Raw genomic sequence first — 19,157 nt, 5'->3', positions numbered from 1 at the left:
ACGAATGTGCAGTCGGCTCTGCAGAGCTGACTGCACATGCGCACGGCCATTTTTTTGTGTCCGTTTACGCGGGGAGAGGCTGTTCCAGAAGAAGATGGAGGCGTCGCTGAAGATTTCTCTCACAGCATAGGGGGACGCCCCCAGTGCTGTTTGAGCGCTGAGGACCGCCCCCAGTGCTGCGAGAGAACTCATTTGCAACCGAAGAAAACCAGGATTTCTACCGAACGGCAGCACGGAGAAGACATCTAAAGGTAGGAGAAGAATAGCCTTTCTTAATGATAGGATCCCTTTAGGGGCTTATATCTTTGGAATGTCAGAACGGATTTGGATAACTAAACAAAACACCAAAACATTCAGTATGACAATGCCCTCCTGCCACATCGATTTTTACAATTTTAGTAAGAATCAAAATCCCAATTTTTTTGAAATAGTGAAGAAATCTAATTCATTTGATTAATTGCCAAATCCAAAGCCCTAGCACCGCAAAACAACCACTGAGCCACTGTGCTGTTCATACCTTGGCCCTGTTGATTTTTGTGCTGATATTTTTTAGTTTTTCCTTTTTAACTATTGGCTGTTCTTGAGCTTTCGGCCACCAGGGGATGATTAGTAAAATTGAGTAAACATGTTCGGCTTTGGTTGACTGCCTTTGCCATGGTCTCCAGTGAACACATGGATCCTAGAACAACCATTAGCCTGTTATTTCCTTTCGTGCCCATGGCCAGTTTACAGTAGACAATAGCTTAACTATTATTCGGTGAATTTTCAATGAGCTGTGACGACCTCCATTTCCATTCTCTAGACTTAGATTGATTTTTGTCTTATTTTTTTGCGTAAAGCTAAGGGGGGGGGGGAGGAGGAGAAGTGTCACTTGCCTTTCCATTCATTTCAATGGGGTTAAGGGGATATTGTCACTCCTTGGGGAGTGACCACCATATAGGTGTGTGGAGACTTGTTAAGCCTTTAGCACTCCACTTCGCAAGGGACCATGGGAAGAATATGCAAATCTGTCTTCCATGATGTAATTAGGAAGTCAGCTGCTGCCTCAGTGTTGCAAATCAATAGAGGGCGCTCACTGTAATGTGCAAGCCTGTCTTCCCTGATGTGATTAGGAAGACAGAATTTCAGTGAAATAACCCAATTAAAGTTTGCTCCCTTTAGCATCATACTCGACCTTCCAAGAGGCCTTTGTTTTGCAATGACGCTGGGATATACCTGGTAATAATCCATTTTTCCGTTCTTCTAGTTCTGGAACAGACAGTGCAGATGTGAGCATAACGTAACGCATTATCCTTCTCTTACTATACTAAGTCTTTTACATACTCCTAGACATCCCATATAATGTATAACCCTATACAGTGCTATAGCCAGGACTATACTCCTAGTAATATAAGATTGTTAGTAAGTCTTCCTTTCTATATTCCTCCGTAAACATCTGCCCGGCTATGCTTCAGCTTCACAAGGACGTTGCTGATAACTGCGCCGTATCGTATATTTCCGCAGCTCTTTACAACACCGTAAAATGTTCATGTTTCTAAATTATTATGAACATTAACTTTAAGTGTACTCGTGAAAACGCCTCGAGAAGGCAAAAATTAAATGAGAAAATTAGTGTTACTGCTGTGTGCGCGGATTAATCACCCCGGATTATCGCTTCTTCTCCGTTTCCTTCCTTCCATAATCAAGGATCGCTGTCTTTTGATTTCAGAGTGTCATGAACATGATGCATGTGATCAGCATCCCCTACTCCCTCATGAAAGTCAACCCCTTGTCGTGGATACAGAAAGTTTGCCAGTATAAAGGTAAGAAGGAACTTTATGCTTCAAATTTTCTCAAAACAGAAGTCACTTAGGCTCGGACACGCCAGATTGGGCGCCATTCACGCTTGGTGACCTTGAAGAACACTGGATGGTCCCCATTACAAGACAGTAGAATCCATAAGGGGCTGTTACAAAAGGCATGAAAATGGGCACGTCATATCCGACGGGGAACTTTTATGAATGTTATAACCAATGTTGAATACTTTGACACTATGGGGGGGGGGATAAACTAAGCAAAAGATGTCAAAATACCAGATGGAAATGAAGATGATAATATGTACCAGGTACCAAATATAATAGGTGTTTTAGGTCACTATCAAGATTTACTGCCAATTGTTGTCATCCATCATTAGATAAGAGCAATGGACAATAAATGACAGATACGTAAGGAGCCCCCTCAGTCTGGTGTCCGTCTGTATTCAACCCCAAAAACGCTTTCTTCATGTTTTTTTTTACTTTTCTAATGGAAGAAAAAGTCCTGCATGCAGAACCTTAGGAAGAAACTGTCCGTCACGTCATTCTAGTCAATGGGAAGGAACTTAGAAGGAGGAGGCTCAGTCTGTGTCCATTACTAACATTAATGTCCATTGTTGTCTTCCTACAACGGATGACACTAACGGATTGTAATAACTGTAGTGTGAACATGCCCTAATTCAGTTCATGAGAGACCACAGTTCTGAAAGCAATGAGATTGAATGAGTGTATTCACATGTCGGGCTTCGTTGATAGACCTAAAAACATGGTCGGTTTAAAAAACGGAGATGTTCTATGGAAGGGGCGGGTTCACACCATTCATTTGAATGGGTTTGCAAAGTGTCCGCCCGTGAGCATTTTGTGGTCTCCGTGGCAAAACCGTTTTGTTTTTTTTAAACCGGACACAAAGTCGGACATGCAGGACTTTGTGTCCGGTTAAAAAAAAAAGTTTTTGCCGCGGAGACCACAAAATGCTCATGGTTAGACACTGTCTGCCGGATTTCTGTCTCCTGTCGTTAGAAGACGGAAACCTGAAAGCGGAGACTGGGCGCAGGTGTGAACCTGTCCTATGTCTGTTTTGACTGGAACACATCCAATAGAACTCAATGGGTTATTGTGTGTGTGTATGTATATATATATATATATATATATATATATATATATAATTTGATTAAACAGACCGATGTCTGAGTCATGGCCATTAAAAATGGATGTGTGACCCATGAAAGATACTGCTTTTTTTATATGATCTAATAAAAATGGATGCAAAACAGATGACACTTAATTGTCAAAAACACACAGACATGGAATGGATGCAAAACTGCTGTTAAAAATGGGTCAAATACCGCTAATCTGTTTTTCACTACCAAGAAATGGACACGGAAATCGGGCTACAGATTTACTAAGTACTTACTACCAGCTAGTGGTGTAAGAGTAAACTGTTTAGTGAGTTTCATCAAATTTGTCATTCTACTTTTGCCATTTTAAACAATTTATAACATTTTTACCATTTTTTTTAATATTGTACATTGTATCACATGATTGATAAATCTTCCCATGGTTTTCATCATTATTGGTTTGACCACATGACTGTAGAATATTTCTGCATCCTATCCTGTAAGAAATAAAGTACAAAGACAGTGACATTGTAGTGCACCATTATGCCAAAAAGTTATTACTGTAGTTATGTTGGATCTACTGAAGTATTATATGGCAAGTTGATCCATATAACTTATAATTGTTATCAGGAACCTACTACGTCAGTATACAGCAGGATGTGTGGAGAAGATTGATAGCAGGGATTTTAGGAGTTTGATGGGTAGCCCTACCTATTGGCATGGGAAGGCTGCCATCCACTGGGTAGGACCACACACTGGACTCCTAAGCTTTGAGAGAGTAGGGATTTCAGGAGTTTGATGGGTGGCCCTATTGATAGGAGAAGGCTGCCAATCACGGAGTAGGACCACCCACTGGACTCCTAAGCTTTGAGAGAGTACAGATTTCAGGAGTGTGATGGGTGGTCCTGTTGATAGGAGAAGGCTGCCAATCACGGAGTAGGACCACCCACTGGACTCCTAAGCTTTGAGAGAGTAGGAATTTTAGGAGTCTCCCTAGGGAAGGCTGCCAATCACTGAGTAGGACCACCCACTGGACTCCGAACCATAGGAAAAGCATGGATATTAATCAATAAGTTACATGTTCCGTTCTTCGTTCTGCTCCGTTCCTCCTAGTCTTTTACATGCTGCTACTAGATTGAGTGGTATGAGCTACACCTGCCAGCCCTATTATCATCTAAGCATATGTTTGGCATTGGAAATGTATCATATTTCCACAATTAAAAAGATTTTCCATATGGGAACTATCCATTCATTTATGTCCCATCTCATGCCAGCATTCTGGTCTCAGTCTTACATAGAATACTCATTTCCAGTAGGAAATCAGAAATAATCTTCTGTCATACATGGCCGCCTGTCCGTTAGTTGTTATATATAAGAGCTTTGTATAGGGATACATGACGACTATGAACCTGAGACTTCTATTTTCCTTAACTAATGTAATTATACTAAGACGTTATACAATATTATTTTACATAGTCCATGTATTATTATATTTGTATGCAGTACTGTCAGATCTCAGTGAGCCATGTCAGGGTCTCCGGTGACTCCTCCGAAGGGGTCTGGTATTTAGGGTACTGTTCAGTTTTCTGCATACCTGTTTGACATTTATACGTATTTTTTTTTTTACATAGACCGGTTTTGTATTTTTTCTTTCTTAAAGCAAAAGTTGCGTGCGTGAAGTCAAGGGACATGCACTGGGCCCTGGTCGCACATCGGGATCAGAGAGACATTAACCTCTCCTCATTACGCATGTTGATTGTGGCGGACGGAGCAAATCCATGTAAGTACAGTCCGGGGTCATATATTATTCTAAAATATATGGTAAAGTACAGTAATTGTACCGTCATAAGTCAATCAAGAGTAGGAGACTACATGTATGTTGTTGTGTACGTCATTTAGAATATTTATATGGGAATTTCTTGTTTTTTTTAAATTTTACATTGGTAATATGTTCTTGGTTTGCTTTTATGGCAGTTTTCAGTAAGCTGTCATTGAGCAGTCCCTAAACATACGGCACAGTAATGCTCCGTTCGCATCTGCACCGTCCATCAGAAATTGCAAGCCCGACCTTTATGTTCGGTAACTTCATTAAAAAAACGGGCACCCTAAAGACCCCACGGGGTCCTTGTGGATCAGTTTGTGTTCTTTATTTCCTGGAATCGTTGCCCTCCATTCTTGTGGTTCTGCAACGGACCAGGAGAGCACAAAACAAAGGTATATAGATGATATAGATTGCTTTTTTTTTTTTACAATGAGAGTGTAGCAATGTACCCCACTACATGCATGTACAGAGGGATATGTCGCAGCTTTACAATGAAAATATACATAGGGAGATCCTCCCAAAATATACCTCTAAATGTGACAAGAACAGAGCATAAAAGGCACCAACAACTAAAAAAAACTGTAACATTTTTTATTTGCACTACTTACCACTGGGGCCCAGTTGAGTTCATTCCTGCATGACCAGGCAAACATGGGAGGAAGTCAAGGCCCACTGGGCTTTGGGGTCCATGGTCATTTGGATCAACATTCTTCACTCTTTCCAAACTGATGGTGTTGTAAATTGGGGGCCGCCGTGACCACTGGAAGGCTCCTGACAAGGACTCGGTCCCATTCTATTGTGAAATCTATCACATCCTGTGAAGTCTTATAGAAGATATCTATAATGTATTTCACTGATGAATTCCCTTGAGATGTACTTGACTTTTGATAAGAAGTTATACTTGAGCGTCTCATGGCAGAATGTCATGTTTTATTTCGGAGCTTTGTATTCCGGCCTTCTCACTGCAGACTGAAGCGAGAGGTGTTGGCGTCGCGGCTGGTATGAGATGGACAGAGACTAATGAGCCGCGGGTTTACAGTTTATTTCTCGCAGTGTTTTAATGCCACGGGACAAGTCTGAAGATGAGCTATTCTGAATGTCCTCTCTGCTCTTTAAAGAGTTCTAAATCATCTTGTCCGAATGCTACATTTCCTACACATTTGTTATCACATCCTCTTCTTGTGCTCTCTCCCCAGGGTCCATTTCTTCTTGTGACGCTTTCCTCAATGTCTTCCAAAGTAAAGGCCTGCGGCAAGAAGTCATTTGTCCTTGTGCCAGTTCACCAGAGGCTCTTACTGTAGCCATAAGGAGGTACGGTTTACTTAAAGTATTGATGGAATATGTTGAAACCTAGAAGCACATGGACTCCAATATGAAATCTCCTCCATGGGGCCAAGCTTAACAGGACTTTTAACACATGCACTGGGGACGTAGCTTTGCATGGCTACATGGACTTGTTTAATAATCATTTTTTTCCTACTCACACCCTTTAAAGGGTACCTGAATTTTCATGAAAAGTTGTGCAGAGTCTTGCTGGACAGTCTGTTCTATGACTGAATAAGCCTTCATATAGGGCGTTCTATAAATTTTTCTGCTGCCATTAGTCACATTATGGCTGAAACACATTTTGCATTTAAGTCTCAGGCTGTGGGTGTGGACAATAAGGGTCAGTCTGTGCCCCTCTCCCATCCATTGCTGATAATGTTCTGCCGGGAATAACTATAAAACTGCAAACAAATACCTGTGAAAAGCTGAAGTGACCAAGAGTCCAGTAACAATGGACAGGGCAAATACAAGCAAACAGCAGATAAAATACAAGATCAAAAAAAGCAATCTATGATCAGAGTCTAAAAAGCTGCGCTGTCTGTGAATAATATCCCATCTGTAATCACACAAGCAGCCAGAAGTAGATACAGACATACATAGAATACTTTTCTTACATTGTAACTTGTGAAATTTTCAGAATCCTCAGCCACAGTTTTCAGACAGGCTGTGAGGAGAATCACCCCCTCCCCTCTTCATTTACTGTGAAGAGAGAAAATGACGACCTTCTACACTATAAGCAAGACAGAATGTAATGTATCTAAAGACAGACCTCCTTAGTAACAGTGAACAGTAAATTAGCAAGAAGGTAGACATAGTAACAGGAACTTTAGAGCTGAAAGCGGTTATATTTTGTAATTAAAGTACATTAAGTTTTAGTTGAGAATCACATACTCTATGAAATGAGAATAAGTTGTCTGAAAAGTTAAGGACCATGTCAGTTAAACAGTTGCTAATCACTTAACTTTTTTCCACTGGTTTCAATGGGTTTTGTAGTCAGGTATCATGGTGCAATGAGTTATCAGCTTCAAGTTGAAGATTGCTATGTCTGTAGGTAATTTATAGTCCTGGCGAAGTCCTATGGGTCCAAGGGACCGCCCATAAAGCTGCTTCACTCACTATACAAACGCCATTTGAAATGTCTAAAACTTTGCCTTGACAAAGATATGGTGATGAGGATGGTGACTATTATTTTCATTATGTGTTATATATAACCTTGCTAGCTTTTTCTTCAAACACAGATAAAAAAAAATAAAAATAAAAATTCACTGAATAAAACACAAAGTGCTAGTTATATTGTACTGCATAAAAAAGCATTCCATTTAGCATAACTTATCATATAAAATAGACCGCTACCCTGAACTAAACAATGGCTGGTGAAATGTTTCTTAGTGTTTTATAGAATAGTTGAAGTGTTTTATCTGAAGACAACAATGACAATCACAAAAGACAATATTCATAAAAGGATTATTGTAACGCTATATGCCAATGTATTCAGCAAAGTGAAATAGTGTTGAAGCACCATCACTTACAGGTTTCATGCCTTGGTGGCTCTTAGTCATAGTGTACCGCCACCAAGGCTGGAAATGCGTCAGCATGAATATGAAATAACTTCCAACTTTTCTGGATGCTGGACTTTCCTATCTATTATTTGTATGTATACCTAGTTTTCATTCCAATACTCTGCTAGGATAATATAACCTTGTGGCTTTAGTTTCTTTGTATTGCCGTGTATTTCTGCACACATTGAATATGAACTTGTATCTTGGTGGAGATTAGCGGCTGTTTGATATACGTAATATAGAGCAGTTATGGACAATGATTCTTCAAAGTCAATGTAGCTAGTGAATGTTTTATAGTGCCTGTGTCAATGTCCCTGGTGGTCTAGGGTAGTTAAAAAGTTTATAGAAGAATTCCTGGTGGTCTGGGGCAGTGATGGATTTAAGGTCAGAATTTCTGCTGGTCAAGGGTACATATAGTATTGAGTTAGTGATTGCAACCTGGTGGTGTAGAGACGCCATGAAGATAAGTTTAGCATCCCTGGTGGTCAAAGATGTAACTTGGAGCTCCTGGCCCCCATTGCAAAATCTGTAATGTGTCTGCTACTTACTATGTGCTATCTATATTGGTGTCGTCTTATGTTAAGAGGTTTTTGAGTCCCCTCAGTCTCCAAGGTCTTTTTGTCCCTGCACCTCCTAGAATCCCATCCCTGCTGGTGGCCTAGAGTGGGGAATGTTTAGGGAATGCACACATTTCATGCCTGCTAAAATTAAAGGGTTGTCCAGGGTATCCCATTTTTGATTTGTGGCTGGAGAAGGAAAAAAAAAAAGCAATATTCACCTGTCCCTGGTGCTCCAGTGTCTCCCACCGTGGTCCAAGCCTGCTGCTCCAGGGTCTTGTAGTTGAATTCCCGAACACGCGTGACCCCCTGGGGCCAATCAGCAGCCTAAGAAAAGGACATGGGACATCATAGGTGACGTTTGCCAATACAAGACACCGGAGCAGCAGGACTGGACCGTGGTGGGAGACATCGGGGACAGGGGAGTATGTTTTTGTTTTCTTTCCACCCTTTCCTGTGCCATATCAAAAAATGGGTTATCCAAGACAACCTCTTTAAGGACATCTACCGAACCCACAGGTTCTTCTATTAACAAAATATATACCGAACGTCTGTCATATAAAACCAGTTGCGTAGGGGCCACACGGTGGCTCAGTGGTTAGCACTACAGCCTTGCAGCGCTGGAGTCCTGGTGTTCAAATCCCGCCAAGGGCAGAAAACCATCTGCAAGGAGTTTGTATGTTCTCCCCGTGTTTGCATGGATTTCCATCCCATATTACAAAAAAAAAAAAAAGACATACTGATAGGGAAAAAAAAAAAAAAAAAAAGTACATTGTGAGCTCTATGTGGGGCTCACAATCTACATTAAAAATAAATAAATAAAAAAAATAAAAAAAAATAAAACCAGTTGCGTGCCTTTGCTTTGAGTTAGAATATCACTAGTTTTTACATGGTGCTGTTCTTGACCTTCTCTATGAATATTTGTATCTTCTACCATTTGGTCCATTATACTTTTGTATTGTTTTTTTGGAAAGCTAAAAATACCAAAATTTATGGTCAAAAACTATTCCTTCGGCGTAACTAGCCATCCTGTACGCTCTTTAGCTCCCTGCTTTGTTCCTTCCCTTTACCTCTCACAGAAGATCATGAAATTGGGTATTTGGGGCCAAAACCATAACTAGGAAGACTCTGCTGTATTGAGAATAAGGAGTAGACACTGGGGGAAGGAAGCAAAGTGAAGGCACGGCCAATCTACAGACGACTCCATGGTTGAAACCCCCCATTAGTACTGTCATTGGGATTTTAGTCATCTGTTTTATATGTATAGATGTAGATAGTGTAGGTGAACATGGCTACAGGAGGTGGCTTCATACAATAGTATTTCTCGTGTCGGTTTTCAGGCAGCTCCTCCATTACCGTCTCTCCGTCCTCGCCTATCAGCACAGATGCCATCGCTACCAGATCCGTCTCTCACATTTCTTCATATTGTCTTTTTCTATTGACGCCTGAAGGCTTTCAGTTTCCGAGATCTCTGCCGTTTCAGAGACGGCTCTTGCATTAACCTTTAATTGAGATTTATCACTGCAGGTTTTCAGGAAAAGCTTTGCAAGAGACCGTATTGCTTTCCAAATGAACTTGTGTCATGTGACCTGTTAGACGAGCGCAAAATAATTAGTCCTGAATGGAAGCGCCTGGCGCACTGGATAAAAATTACACAGCAGAACCTCTGGAGACCTACAAAGATGCTGAATGCTTTTTCCTGCTACATTTGCCTGGGCTATTTAAGTAACTTGATATGTTTTGCATGTAATTGTCATTCATAACCCAGACTGAATTGCATTATCTTCCTATTTGCGTCTCGGAGTGAAGCCGGATGGAGTGGTGTCTCATCTCATCCTTGAAAATCGCTGTGACATTTCTGTCTGGCTGAGTTGACTGCTTCAGTGAGTCAGTAGGGTATATGACATAGGCTGTGCTTCTATGGATGCTTCCTATATTCCCGCTGAATGACAATTTGCACTTAATAGTATAGAATCTGGCAGGCTGGATGCAGAGGCTTCCTAATAAGCTTGACAGCAAAGCGGTGGGTGGCTGCATCTTCATTGTCTTATGGGTGGTTACAACTTTTTGGGATCAGCCCTTAAAAATGCAGTTCTTAGCAAGTACCGTGTAGTCATGTTTGACTCTCGGTTATTAAAATACATGTGTTCTGAGCATTGCATTTTGTTAATGTAAAATATCCAAAGTGTGCAGCAAATAGGAAGAATATGTGTCATGGCATACCTGAATTACATCTCGAAGAAGCTTCTGGAGGTTAAGTTCTGGAGGCCTCACCGTAAATGAATCAGCCTGGCCAGTGGCAATATTTAGGAAGACCATATGGCAAATCACCACCACCTTGTTGGGTAACATCCCAAAGCCTGGGCAGTTATACAACATGTTACAGAAACCTATCCGACAGCACAATTCACATGTTGCACAGCGAATATGGATTCATTCAACCTCAAGTCCGAAGTCCTCAGTGTTCCAGACTAGTAACATCGTAACGAAGTAAGTGAGGTTGGAAGAAGACTCTGGTGCCTCCAGTCCTACTTATCTCCATACAGTGTGGATGCAGAGGAAGGCAAAAAAAAAAAACCATGAGGTTGATACCAATTGCCCCATGGTGGAGGAAAAATTCCAAGCAGAGGAATGAAACCTAGGTGGACTATTTTTTCTTTTTCTGGTTAAAGTGACTCTTCTTCTTGCTCTGTTGGTCCATTTGCTGGTCAGGCTCATGTACTAGGAGCAGTGTAGGACTGAGGTTCCTTGGGTCCACCAGATAAAATGATTCTGGGGGCCCACCCTCCAACAACCGCTAACAAATAGAAGATCACACACTCCAGACTTGGGTGTGTTTTGTTGAGTCTGGGCCCATCAGAGGATCCTCTGTTGGACCAGTCTGACAAAGCTTAGGAGTGACTATAGAAAGTGTACAGTGTTTTCTAGTAATGGCGCCCTTCATTTCATAATTTGGAGCTGCAATTGGGTACCTGTGGTTCAACGTGATTAAAGTACTTAAGTAAAGTAAGTGACCCCCAGCAATTTACCCAACATTGTAGGGTGCTGATGGCACCCCTCCTGGACAACACTGTTATGGTCAGAAACTGTGTATTTAGTCCACCATGTCTAGTAGTAGCACATCCTGTAAAGCTGAAATCTTAACCCTTTTGTGATATATATATATATATCCTATTAATATTATAAATGTGAAAGTTTGTGAGTTTGTGGGTTTGTGTGTTTGGATGTTTGCATGTTTGGATGTTTGTTCCTCAATCACGGAAAAACCGCTCCACCGATTTGGCTGAAATTTTCCACAAACATAGTTAACACACCCGATTAAACAATAGGCTACTTTTCGTCACAATAGCGCACATACGTTTGTTCCAGGACCCCCACAAAACCCAAACTCATACCACCATCTCTGCAATCTCACACACTTTGGACCATAGCAAGCCACAAAATTCATATTGCCCTCTACAGCCTCGCCCCTAACCCCACACAATCACATATACATATACTTTACCACTTTGCCCCTCACCTTAACAATACTCCAGGAGGCTCTTTTTAACGCTCCGGAGCAGCCATGTTTGCCGACCCCCACCGCTCTGACAATCCGCAACACCGCCCACCCATGTCAATACCCCTAGGCGGTCTAATAAATGCAAAAAAAAAAAAGTTTAAAAAAAGTAAAAAAAAATAAAAAAAATAAATAAAAAGGATTAAAAATTCAAATCACCCCCCTTTCCCTAGAACACATATAAAAGTAGTTAAAAACTGTGAAACACATACATATTAGGTATCCCCACGTCCGAAATCGCCCGCTCTACAAAGCTATACAAATATTTTTCCTGTTCGGTAAACGCCGTAGCGGGAAAAATGGTCAAAAGTGCCAAACCGCCGTTTTTTTCACTGTTTTGATTCTGATAAAAATTTGAATAAAAAGTGATCAAAGCAATAACATTTCCCGAAAATGGTAGAACTACAAAGTACACCCGGTCCCGCAAAAAAAGACGCCCTATACATCCCCGTACACGCACGTATAAAAAAGTTACGGCTGTCGGAATATGGCGACTTTTCAAAAAAATAATTTTTTAACACAGTTTTGGATTTTTTTTAAGGGGTCAAAATGTAAATAAAACCATATAAATTTGGTATCCCCAGCATCGTAATGAAACACAGAATACAGGGGACATGTCATTTTGGTTGCACAGTGAACGCCGTAAAACCAAAGCCCGTAAGAAAGTCGCAGAACTGCATTTTTTCTTCAAATCCACCCCATTCTGAGTTTTTCCCCTGCTTCCCAGTACATTATATAGAATAAATAATGGTGGCATCATGAAGAAAAATTTGTCCTAGGAAAAATTAAGACCTCATATGGCTCTGGGAGCCGAGAAATAAAAAAGTTATGGGGTTTAGAGGGAGGGGAGTCAAAAACGAAAATCAAAAAATGCCATCGGCGGGAAAGGGTTAACTTCAAATACTTCTGTCCCAAAGTCACTATGTAAAGTTTCTCACAACACCGTATATATAGCAGCTCAAATACAAATTAACTTCAACACAAAAGTCTCACGTATTCTCTGAATTACAGCAAAAACAAGATACAAAGTTACATTTCATATCCCATACCTTATACACAGTACGAAAACCTTACCCATGCCTGTATATATCCACTGCTACAATCACTGCAGACGAAGTCGCGGGTACCAACTAGTATATTTATATTATTGGCAGTCCTGGCAGTGTCAGCTTTACTTATATATGAAAAAAAAAATAAAAATCACATATTCTGGGGAAAGCGGGTCCTAAACTTTTTGGTAGTTTGACAACAAACTACCTTGTGTGGTCACAGCCAGACAACCAGGGTTAAAATTACGGTACTTTGCTGATGGTTGAATTTAATGGTCAGCCTTATTATTTCACTCTTGACATAAACTTACTTGGGAGTATTTGTCAACCCCTCCCCATTGCTTTGCCATAGAAATTAATATCCACGTATATCCAATGACCCTTTATTTGGGAGAACCTGTAGCCCCGATATGTTATTCTGGTTACCACTGTCACTGTATCCTCAGACTTCCCAAAATAGGAGAGGGGAAGGTTGTGGTCTAAGGTATATTCACATAAATGTGCCAATGTGGCATCCTGCGTGCCCCTGTTGGCTTCTGTCCTTTTTCATCAAAACTTTTACTTTCAAAGGTAAATTTAGTTCCGTGAAAAACAGAGACCTGTATGAAGTGCGAACCGTTCAGTTTAGCCGAGTTGCGTTCGGGCTGGTAAATCTGACCAGTTAAATGGACAGTTTCCCAGTCCAAACTCAGTCTTATGCAAGCAGCCTCAGGCTAAGGCTCTATGTAGTGAATCACAGCTGAAGAACCGCTGCAGAAAAAAATGCAGTGAGGATTTTTATTTATATATTTTTTTTTTACTCAAATTTTTTGTTGCATTTATTCTTCCTCTATTAAATTTATAGGGAAAATGCTCGCAATTCTGCAACTAAGATTAACCTTCTGCAATTTTCCTAAACTCATAAACATCTTGTCTTTTAGTTTTTTAGGGTTTTTTGCCCACAATATATGGATGAGATCTCGATCACTGCTGGTACTATAAAACGCACGTTTCTTCTGGAGCAACCAAAAATACTGCTTTTTTAGCAATGTGGGGCTCCATCTTTACCCTAGGTTCACACCTATCATGGTAAAAATATGACTCAGAAAATCTCTGTCTGTGTCTTATTCCTGGAAAAAGAAAGAAGGAGCCACAAACAAAAAGTAAACAGGTGGGAGTTCGGGCGGCCTATTCCTCATGATGTCTAATTTCATTGCAACAAAGCCCTTTTATTCTTTCTATATTTTGCCACCTACACGTATCGAAACTTTTCACTGACTCTGGGGGGCAACGGTGGAGAATCATTGAGAGGGGGAATGTCTTTGTGAGTTTAATGGTGGTCCTCGGCAATGTCAATGAACACTCATGTAAGATTAGGAGATTATATGTAAAGACACAATGGGGCTATGTTTAGCGCGTTTTTCACGGTGAATTATTTAATGCCAGCGTGGTTCCGATATGAAATAAAAAAAATGAATCAGAAACTGCAGATCAAAGATTGTAGGATCTCAAAGAAATTTCCTGCATGAAATCCTCATATAATGGAAGGTTATGCAAAAGAAAATAAGAGTTTGGGGTTTTTAAAGAGGGAGGAAAAAAACCTGCGATACTAATGTAATATCACCCCAATATAAACTACTCCTACACCTTAAATATGGGATTTACTCTTGGGTTCGACATTCTAAAAATATAGGGGAACTAGGACAGATAGCTGATTGACTAAAGGTGCTGTCCAGGATTAATAAGGCTTTTGAAGGTCATAAATACCTCTTTGGTGGGAGGCCGATAGATGGCCCCCGCTCCGATCACCTATATGGAGGTATTGGGCTGAAAGACCAGACCGCTTGGTTCCCTATAATGTCACTGACTTCAATAAGAGCAGTGCCCACCTATTATACAGGGGATGGAGCTGTGTGCTTCCAGCCATGTGTGGTGTATAAGGCAGGTGCCAGAATTGGCTCTATACAGCTGATCGGTGTGGGGGCTGGCTGTTGGCTTTTCAATGAGGTATTTATGACCCTCACTTACGATGGGCCATAAAAAGTTAATCATAGGCAAACCCTTTAAGTGGGATGGAAGGTCTCTCTTATGAGACTTAGAAAAAAAATCTCTATTGCTAGGCTTACACTAGCGTCCACTTGGGGATCTGAAAAAAATGGCAACCCTATCTGCTTAAAAAATGGTTACCTCGAACTGACGCCTTGTGTGACTGCAGCCTTAGGGTAAGATCACACAGGGATTTTTGGACCTGAACCTGAGTCAGAGGCCGTCTCCGGTTCCGGTCCAAAATACGGGTAGCTGCGACTGGATGCCGGTGCACTGCAACAGCATCCAGCCACACACTCCGCTCCGGATTAGGCCCAAATGAATAGGCCTAGTCTGGAGGAGGGAGTGTCTTCAGGCGGACGTCGTGTGGCGAATCCGCCTGAAAGAATGAGCACGTCGCTTCTTTTTCCAGGAGCCCGGAAGAAATGGCTCCCGGAAAAAAGAACTGACCGACTCCCATTGATTTCATTGGGAGCTGTCTTTTTGATCAGGATTTTTGAATCCTGACCAAAAAAAACCCTGTGTGAACTTACCCTTAGAGATGATCTCATTTATAAGTGATCAGTACAAAGAACTCGCACATGACCTCTTCTGTCCAAGAACTGTACAAAGGACCAGGAGATAAGTGGAGAAAATGCAATTCAGATGTCAGCATAGGAAAGGGTTCTTCAGAGTTAAAGTAGTAAAGCCTGGAAATGTCTCACCCCGAAGTAGTGTCAATGGCAGATACTATGTCGGCGTTCGGAGAGGTGCTTGATGCTTATCTAGTACCTAATCACATTAAGGGTTGCAATCAGGTTGAGTTCATACATTCAGGTTTTTAGATGCAATCCTTGAAGTCGACACCAAGATTGAATTGCTAAAAGAAAATGGCAGGGAGTGTTCTCTGTACTTTTGTTCCTTTTATCCACATCTGATATCTCAAAACCCGAACGTGTAAACCCAACCTAACGCTAGTGCCCAACATTATGGAAAACCTGCTTAGTTGTTGCAGATTTTGCTATGTTTCTTTTTTATATATATATTAACCAAACCCAATGGTGGATCCAAGCTGTGACTCCAAAGAACCTGACATTACATTTGTGTATCTTACCCATTTTACAAAGACCCTCAGCTACGCCTGCTTTCTGGAACGTCCCGTCATGTCGGTGCGGGCTGATGACATGCATTCAATTGAGAAGGATCTGACATATTTTGTGAATGTCTCAGTGCATACCCCATTTATGTGTAATATAAGAGATGCCAAATGATTTTACAAGTTCTGGTATGCAAAACCTGAAGATCAAATTATACTCGATTCTGCAGATAAATAATGTGTTGCATTTATTAATGTTCCACACCCAGATTGTTGATGACCTCAGCTTTCAGACTGAAACTGGAGTCCTGACGTTTGGGGTTGACAACCACTGTAGACTTGCTGGTTAGGGGCAATTAGAATTACTAGACACAAGAGACTCAGACTACTCTACTGACTCATTGAACCAAAACCTCACTACGATAATGAAAATAAAAGTTGAAACATAACTATACAGTATATCATATATACAGTTCATCACACTGATAAGTAATGAATCAGATCAGTGAAGGTCCAAGTCCCAGCACCCCCACCGATCAGCTGTTCTCTGCACCTGGTACACAGAGAATAGAGCAGGAAGCAGACAGCACTGTTCTCTTTGTAGTGGCCAGACCACGTTACTGCAGATGAACTCTCATTCACTTGTATAGGAGCTGCAGTGACTTGGTTAGGCCACTGCACAGAGAACAGAGCCATTTGCTTCCTGCTCCATTCTCTATAACTGAGCAGTTGTCTCTTTAACTTTCCTGTTACTCATACCCAGTGGATGTAATAAAATAAGCAGTAAATCTCCTACTGTTATATGCATCCTGCTGCTATACAGACCTATGTGTCTCCAAGGTAATATACAGGTAGTTTCTTAGAAGTTAATAAGATATAGAAAAATTTCAATTCTAAAATGATTCTCTTCATCCCCTATTCTTGCTTTTGTGCATTTATTATAGGCCGACTGATGACAGCAACCAGCCTCCAGGAAGGGGGGTATTATCAATGCAAGGACTCACGCACGGCGTCATTAGAGTGGACTCGGAAGAAAAATTATCTGTACTCACCGTGCAAGATGTTGGGACTGTCATGCCTGGTGGTAAGTATACTTTATTTTACCTTCTCACATACAAATTTACAAATAGATCTTTTTGGGCAACATTTCTGATACGTTCTCTGGTTCTCAAAGAGTGATGAAAAATGTAGTGAAGAACAATACCGTCTTCTCAGGGTCTGTCTAAAATTCTGAATGAACAAGTTCTGCATGCAAGACTAGAAAAGTGACGGTTACCATAACATATACCAGACTGTCCCCATAGAGCGAGTCAGGCTCTGTTGTCATTAATTGGATTAGATGTGAGCTTATCTATTTTGACATTACTACAATCTACCAGTTTTCCACGTTGTTACCTACTGCTTAGGTAGATGAAGGCTCCTGAGATCCACATCCCCATACTGACACTCTAAGGTTCTGTACAGACTGTGTCAGGAAGGTATCCCAATGTATACCACTGATGGAAGACTCTGAGCATATGCTGATCTACAAGCATACAAAGACCTTCAGTTGTAAGAAAAGTATACTGCGTGGTATATTCTCATTGAGGTGGTACACGATGTAGGAAAGCACACGTTAATCAGAAGATCGCTGAAACCTTCATTCACTGCAAAGGGAAGTGAGCAGTCTAGAGAGCTCCGGGCACTGAACACGAAGGGGGTGTCCCCTCAGCACTTGCGGCAGCCCCGCCTGCCAGTGTCCGGAGATGACTCTCAGCCTGCGCTGGGAACAAGCAGCACCCCGGCCCCCTCCATCCCTAAGAGCGGGGAGCGCGTCATCCCCCGGAACTGCTGCTGCCCAGCCTGCAAGTGTCCGGAGTGCTTGTTCACAACGCAGGCTGAGAGTCGACTCTTAGCCTGCACTGTGAACAAGCAGACACTGGGGATCCCTGGCTGCATCCCGCAATCGACCCATACGTTCTTTGCGATCGACCGGTAGATCACGATTGACGTATTGGGCACCCCTGCTCTAGAGGAAGGCAAAACCCATGAAGCTTATGCCAATTACTCCATTTCAAGGGAAAAAATTTCTTTCCGACTACAATCTGGCAGTCAGTATAAAACCCTGGATCAACGTGTCCTTAAAATCTAGAATTGATAATCGGTAACATTGTTCTCTTCATTTGTTCAATAACTCCACCATCACCAGTTCCCGGGGCAGAGAGCTCTAGCCTCTCTGTTCTTACTGTGAAGAATCCCCGTCTATGTTGCTATTGCCTCCAATTATAAAACTACTTTCCATAAATGAAGAGGAATATAAGAAACTTTGTTATATATCTTTGTTAGAAATCAGATTCCTTCTCCACTTATTAGATCTATGGAGATCTATGTAAAATCTATGGGGAAGGGAGGGGAGAGGTGGAGGCTGCTGGAAAAGATCTTAGAATTAGTTGCAGCTGCTAAGCTCTGCTGCACGGTGAGTCAGGGGCACTTTTAAGACTACTGCAAAGAATGAGGCAATAAATTGCTTGACAGCCTCCTCCTCCCACCTCCCCTCTACATAGACATGTGTGTGATGGGAATACAGAGGCAGACTCTATGTAAATCAACAGTCTGAGTGAAGATAAGAAGAGCAGCCTAATATTTACGTATTTTACGGACTATAAGGCGCACTGGACTATAAGGCGCATTGCCCATGAGCGCCTTATAGTCCGTCTCGGTTCATATATAAGGCGCACCGGACTATAAGGCGCAGTCCGGTGCGCATTATATGTTATTGAAAGTGGCGGCACGCAGACTTTGCCAGCGGCCGCTTAACCCCCCGCGTGCCAGCTGCTTCTATTGGAAGCGCTCGGCAGGCGAGGAGTTAAAGGGGCTCTATCAGCAAAATCATGCTGATAGAGCCCAACCGTAAAAGTTATATTAAACTACCACCCCCACCCCCCGTTTTAAAATAAAACCCTGAAACAGAATGTGAAACTTACCGAACGGTGCAGGGTGGGCGGGCATTCAGGCTTCCTCTTCCTCCGATGTTCCGTCCTCCTCCTCCGGCGCTCGCGAACTGATAATGGCCTGGGCGCATGCGCAGTAGCCGTAGTAGAAGCATTATGATATTGCGCATGCGCCCAGGTCATTATCAGTTCGCGAGCGCCGGAGGAAGTGGTCAGGACATCGGAGGAAGAGGAGGCCTGAATGCCCGCCCACCCTGCACCGTTCGGTAAGTTTCACATTCTGTTTCAGGGTTTTATTTTAAACGGGGGGGGGGGGGGGGTAGTTTAATATAACTTTTAAGGGT

The 19,157-nt window shown here is 41.8% G+C and overlaps 1 protein-coding gene across 10 annotated transcripts in view; it reads left to right on the top strand.

Annotated features, from left to right (window-relative positions):
- The window catches only part of DIP2C (disco interacting protein 2 homolog C), a 346,599-nt gene that overhangs the window by 251,612 nt on the left and 75,830 nt on the right, over positions 1-19,157 (top strand). For all 10 annotated transcript variants that reach the window (XM_075271576.1, XM_075271574.1, XM_075271578.1 and 7 more), the window contains 4 exons: positions 1,709-1,802; positions 4,572-4,691; positions 5,930-6,044; positions 16,828-16,967. In XM_075271576.1, coding sequence (XP_075127677.1) covers positions 1,709-1,802; positions 4,572-4,691; positions 5,930-6,044; positions 16,828-16,967 — 469 coding nt within the window. The remainder of the gene's footprint in view (positions 1-1,708; positions 1,803-4,571; positions 4,692-5,929; positions 6,045-16,827; positions 16,968-19,157) is intronic.

This window comes from Leptodactylus fuscus, chromosome 4, assembly GCF_031893055.1.
Source record: "Leptodactylus fuscus isolate aLepFus1 chromosome 4, aLepFus1.hap2, whole genome shotgun sequence".
NCBI classification, from domain to species: Eukaryota; Metazoa; Chordata; class Amphibia; order Anura; family Leptodactylidae; genus Leptodactylus; species Leptodactylus fuscus.
Note: the sequence above shows the minus strand (reverse complement) of the source record. Positions and strands in the feature narration are given on the sequence as shown.